This window comes from Trypanosoma grayi (assembly GCF_000691245.1).
Source record: "Trypanosoma grayi strain ANR4 Tgr_72_V1, whole genome shotgun sequence".
NCBI lineage: Eukaryota > Euglenozoa > Kinetoplastea > Trypanosomatida > Trypanosomatidae > Trypanosoma > Trypanosoma grayi.
Genome location: NW_008825691.1, coordinates 2,579 through 8,104, shown reverse-complemented (window position 1 = coordinate 8,104; position 5,526 = coordinate 2,579). Strand labels below are relative to the sequence as shown.

The 5,526-nt window shown below is 45.7% G+C and overlaps 2 protein-coding genes across 2 annotated transcripts; both read right to left on the bottom strand.

Annotated features, from left to right (window-relative positions):
• Nucleotides 1–114: 114 nt before the first annotated feature.
• On the bottom strand, nt 115–1,269 carry DQ04_00721020 (protein kinase; the record flags this gene model as incomplete). Its single annotated transcript, XM_009309575.1, has 1 exon — nt 115–1,269. One exon carries the CDS (start codon nt 1,267–1,269, stop codon nt 115–117), a length of 1,155 nt encoding a protein of 384 aa, XP_009307850.1.
• A 330-nt stretch (nt 1,270–1,599) lies between these two features.
• Nucleotides 1,600–5,460, bottom strand: DQ04_00721010 (putative condensin subunit 1; the record flags this gene model as incomplete). The annotated part of the gene is made up of 1 exon (XM_009309574.1): nt 1,600–5,460. One exon carries the CDS (start codon nt 5,458–5,460, stop codon nt 1,600–1,602), a length of 3,861 nt encoding a protein of 1,286 aa, XP_009307849.1.
• Between the last annotated feature and the right edge of the window lie 66 nt (nt 5,461–5,526).

The window sequence follows — 5,526 nt, the reverse complement described above, 5'->3', positions numbered from 1 at the left end:
ATATATATATATATATGTGTGTGTGTGTGTGTGACTGCATTTTGCGTACAAAAATGGTATATTACAGAACAAGGATTCGATTCTTTCACGCACGATCGTGTTCGTTAATGACACTCAAGCACCTTGAATTTCATTAAAACAGTTGTCACAGACTCTTTCGGGGCTATCATAAGTCGATTCCGGTATAAAGGAAGTTTTTGAGGAACACGAACTGCAGAATACGTCCCCACAATTCCGGCAGTGATGCCGCCGTCTCCAAAAACTAAATGAGCTACCGCACCCCCTACAGGCATTGACAGTTGATTCATCAACCCATGCCACCTTTCTAATCCAAAACCTCGCTACGTTTTCCGTTGAGAGTGTTTCAAAGTCAACATCTGTGAAGAAAGGATGGTTCCGTACCTCTTCTTTTCCCGGGCGCTTATCCGGATTTTTCACTAACAACTTCGATATTAGGTCTCTAGAGCTGGGATCCAAGTCTTCGGGATAGCGAGGTTCCTCTTCAAGTATGCTTTTTATGAGTAGGTACTCCGTTGGCTCGTCAAAGGGCCGTCTACCAACCAGCATGTGATACAACACGCAACCACAGGCCCAGTAATCTGACGCAGTGCAGGTATAATTGTATTGTAGCAACTCAGGTGACATATAATGCGTTGTACCACAGAAAGTTTGTGCGCGTCCTTTGCTGCTTTGATCTCCCTCCGGACGGTCATCAATTGATTGGCAAACCACCGCAGTACCAAAGTCGATGAGCTTTATGTGCTTGTTTGTCATAAGCATAATGTTCTCCGGTTTGATATCCCGGTGGAGGATTGTAATGAGTTTCAGAGGCGCATTGGGTACAATCGGCAGAGCCTGCTTAGGTGCATGATGCAGGTACCAAACAGCAGAAAAAAGCTCTGCTAGAACATAGCGTGCCGCATCTATGGGTATTTTTTCTCGCGATTTAATCGCTTGAAGAAGTTCGCCTCCATCGCACAATTCCGTTACGTACATGAGGTCATCGGGTGTCTGCATCGCAGCATAAAAACGAACAATGTTAGGGTGGTTGCACATCAGGAGCATGCGAGTTTCCCTTCTCGCCACCTCGGCCATGCGGTTCCTCTCCTCGTCCGATGGTGCGGTAAGGATTTGCCGCTTTGAAATAAGCTTGACAGCGTAGCGCACTCCGGTGGGAATATAGCGTGCTACCAATACTTTACTAAATGCCCCTGTCCCCACCGACTTCTCGAATTCAAAATCACCGGGCACCATTCGTGTCACCGCCATTGTTGCAGCAAGATGATAAAGAGAGAGCAAATACTGCTCTCTCCCTCCCTCCCTCCCTTTCTCTGAATACCTACACATGAAAAATAAAAATAAAAACAAGAGAAGACGAATCAAACCAGTGGATGCAAAAAAAAAAAACCTACAGCAAAAAATAGTACAGGGGAAAATGCCAAACATGGAGAAAAGAAAACCTTTATCTTTCCTTTTTTTTTGCTCCCACTTGGTAGGGGACTTATATGCGACCTAAAAACAATACTCGTTCTTCTCCCCTGTTCTCATTTCTAGTAGGAAAGGTAAAGGAATGGAAAATAGTTTCTAATCTAATTCTGTCTATTCGGTCTCCACCACTTGCTGGCGACGCTTGCAGGCTCTGCCAGACATGTCTCCTGGCTGACTTTGATCAGCAGCAGAGTGCCGCCCTGCGGAAGCATCCCCACTGCTTCGCGGCGTGGGTTCGGCCTCCCCTCGGCCCCCATTAGAAGCAACGGAGCGCGCATCATCATCTTCTCCCCCTACCTCTACAGAACAAGAGTCAGCTTGCATTCGCGCTTCCCACTCTTCAATTGCAGCTTTGTCGCGTCGCTCGCTCCCAGCACGCTGCCCAGCCTTTTTGGCCTTTGCAGCTATGTTCTTTAAATAATCAAAAACAACTTCATCTCTTAGCCACTGCTTGTACTGCTGATAACATGTCTCAGAGGTAATTTTCTTGATTGATCTCTCGGTTGAGTAGCTAAGCTCAAGAAGACAAAATGCCAAATTTCGCGCCATTTGGCGCTTTTTTTTACCACGCTCAGAATAGGAATCAAAACGTTGACAAAGACGCTCAATAAGGGATTCAGTTGGCTTATCACCTTCCACACGCTCAAGCAGCGACCGCATGGCCAGTTGAAACTTGTCTGAGGGTATGGAGTGACTCAATTGGGCGACCAATGGAGGAATCAAATTGCCTGTCTTCTCCTTTTCCTTTAGTGCCAAGTTCCGAACAAACGTTAGAGCATTGTTAGCGATCGTCTCATCAGGATCTGCGACTAGCTTTACTATGGTATATAAGTGATCTCTGATACGGAGCATTTCTCCGAGAACAAGGTGTGAACACACTTGAATCGTCACAGCACGAACCCTCAAATCATCATCGTTAAGAAGCTTGAAAAAACCTGTTGTTGGCACTTTTAGATACGGGCCAAGGAGATTTGGGTGTACACAGGCCAGGTCACCCAACGCAATAACGGTATTCGTCTTCACCACCCAGGACTCGCGCTTGTCAGAGACAATAGTAAAAAGGATATCCAGGTTCTGTTCACAGAAAGAGTCACTTACAACCATGAGCTCAGAAAGCGCCATAACAGCACATACTCTTTCTAACACCCGATCTGCAAAGTGTTCTGCTTTTTCTTGGCAAACCATAACGGCATCCTTGGAAAAACGATACCACGCAGATCCCTCTGTCATTATAGCTTGTTTACGTCGTTGAGCTAACTCTTGAATTGCATGTCTTCTGTATTCATGAGATCCAAGCCCGAGCTCCTTGTGCATGGCATCTGCACCAGGATTATTACCAAAGCCATTGACTGAGTTATTGGGTGTTGCTTCTGCATCAAGTCTCTTGAGTTGTTGACGTTCCGCAGAATCTACTGCAACAAGTTGTTTTAGTGCAGTACGTCCCAAAAGAAAGAATAATTGTGACAAAGCACTAGGATCCGTCTCGACTCTTCGCGCTATGAAATCCAATGCATACGTGTATATTAGAGCAGGGGCTTCACATAATGAATGTACCGCATTGACAGCGGCGTCTGCAAGAATTAACCATGAGGCCAATGTAGTCGTACGTCTACACAAATGAAACACAAGTCGCTCTAGTACAACGTGGTCACTTGGTGGAAGCCTCGCTGGTATCGGCTGATACTGAGGATCTTGACACTCACACTCAATGCTCTTCAAACAATACGCAAGAAGAACATTGTCCCTTGCAATATCTGAGCGTAGAAAATCCACAACACTCTCTCTCCTTCCACGAAGCTCCCGCCAATCGTGTTTACAAAGAAGGGCGAAAAGGCGCAGGGCAGTACGTCTATCAGTGATTGAAGCATTAGGATCAAGCGTCCCTTCAGCAATTCCCCAAAGAGCATCCATAAAATGCCCTGACACAAGCCGCGACAAGGAAGGATTTGACTTTATCAAGCCAAAAATACGATCAACAGCGCTAATATCGCCCTCTGTCGCCCCTTTTAAAAAGCTGATCAACTTCTGAGCACTCGCCGTGTTCCTCATCAAGGCAGATGATGATGATCTTGCAAAGGCAGCAAAAACAACCTCCACAAATGCGTCGCGTACTGCCCACTGAATTTTGACTTCTCCTTCATAAACCATAACCAAAACCCGGAGAAATGCCTTTTCGGCGCCCTCAACGCGATACTCGTTGCATGCGACAACCAGTTTTATGGCCTCAATCGCATCACGCTCAGTACGACTATCTAACAAAACGGTTGCGTGTGTTAAGGCTTTATTCATCAGCTGGGCAAACTCCAATGCCTTTTCATAAAAAACCACTCGGTTTAATACAGAATTCTGCTCTTCCGACAAAGTGACACCTACTGTGGTATTTTCATTATCCTCTCGAAGCAACTCAGTTGCTTGTGTTTCAGCAGGACGGCACGCGTTCCTTACCTCTTCTAAGCTGGTCCTATACATTTCCTCAGAATCGAAATGTTTCATAGCTGCGGCACTCGCCTCGCTCAGCTTTTCTCTCACCAAAGAAGAACTCAAGACATGACCAAACCAGTTCTTTCGAAGAATAGATGCAATGGCTTGAAGAGCTGAATCCCTAACGAGATAATTCCGATCCTCAAGTCTACCAACAATTGCACCCGTGACAGCGAGATGAAAACGCTTGGGAACTGCTCGGGATTCTACCAGTTTCTCCCACATATGTACCGCGTGATTGCGAACAAATGGATTGCAATCCATTATACGAAAAATAATACAACTCAGGTATTTGTCTCTCGTTTCTTCTTCATACTCTGTGCCACGGGTAGGCCCAGAATATCTTTGAATGACCATCTCGGTGATGCAGGTTACCACTGATTTGCGCACCTCGTAGCTCTCACTGTGAATAGTTTGAACAATCACATCCGCCATTCGAGCGGTAACACTAACACACTTTCGTGCAACCTCACTGAAAAACAGTCCTGTGTTTTTTGCAGCAGCCGCATCTCCTGAAACGTCGTGTAGAGAGGCAGCAGCCATGCCTTCAATGAGTGCTGTGATAATATTACTGGCAGCAACACCTGAAACATCACCACTTTCCGCCTCTGAAACAAAGCGAATGAGGAACTGGGCGGCAGGTTCAGCTTTTAAGGCCAGTTCAATCAGTGGGGAAACAAAGTCGCATGCCTCAACTGACCTCTTGGACATGATATGGCCAGAGACTCTTAAAAGAAGAATTGCAAGCGCACCAGATACGGACTGAGCATCATTTTGTACGTTCGCTTTCTGGCCAATCATATGAAGCAACATCCGAAGCATGAGATTCAGCATCGAATCTTCGATACTTCCACACCAGAGCGTTTCCAGATCAGGCGAGCAGACATCTATTAATACAGTCAAGGCAAGCTCACGCCCATCTTGGTCTACACCGCTGAGATCCTCCCCTATGCCAGCCTCCTGTTCACTTCTTGCCCGTTTTCGTCTTCGTGCACTTCGTTGAGATTGAGATGCCAGATTTTCATCGTAATCCAATGTTGGTGCAGAAGACAATAACACATTACACAACACAAACACATACATTTTCACAGTGGAGCGCAAACATAAGAGCAGGGCATCGTTAGCACCACCATCAGCCTTCTTTCTTAGGTACGTGGCACAAACCTGTAAAAGTTTTTTTAGCCGCTCAGAGACCTCGTGACAAATCTTGTGTCTTGCCTGCTTTACAACGAACTGGTTGGCCTCAACTGATTCAATTGCTTTTACGTATGCAAAAAGAATTGTGAACAGCTCTGGTTTAGAAAACAGAGCCGTGGGGGATTTTTCTCTATGAAGACTATCAAAAAAACGAGTAAGGTCATCGAGCTGTTGCCTAGGATGTACCTCGAATTCACATGGCTCGCTGATGTGATACTGATTTGGTCCGGTTTTCTCTAGATTCTCCAAATCACGAGCATGTGCGGGAATAAAGAACTCAAGCATATCAGCCATATCTGAGACTCTAACTGCTTGTGTTTTTTTTGCACCTTCTTATGAAGCAAGACCAAAAAAAAAAAA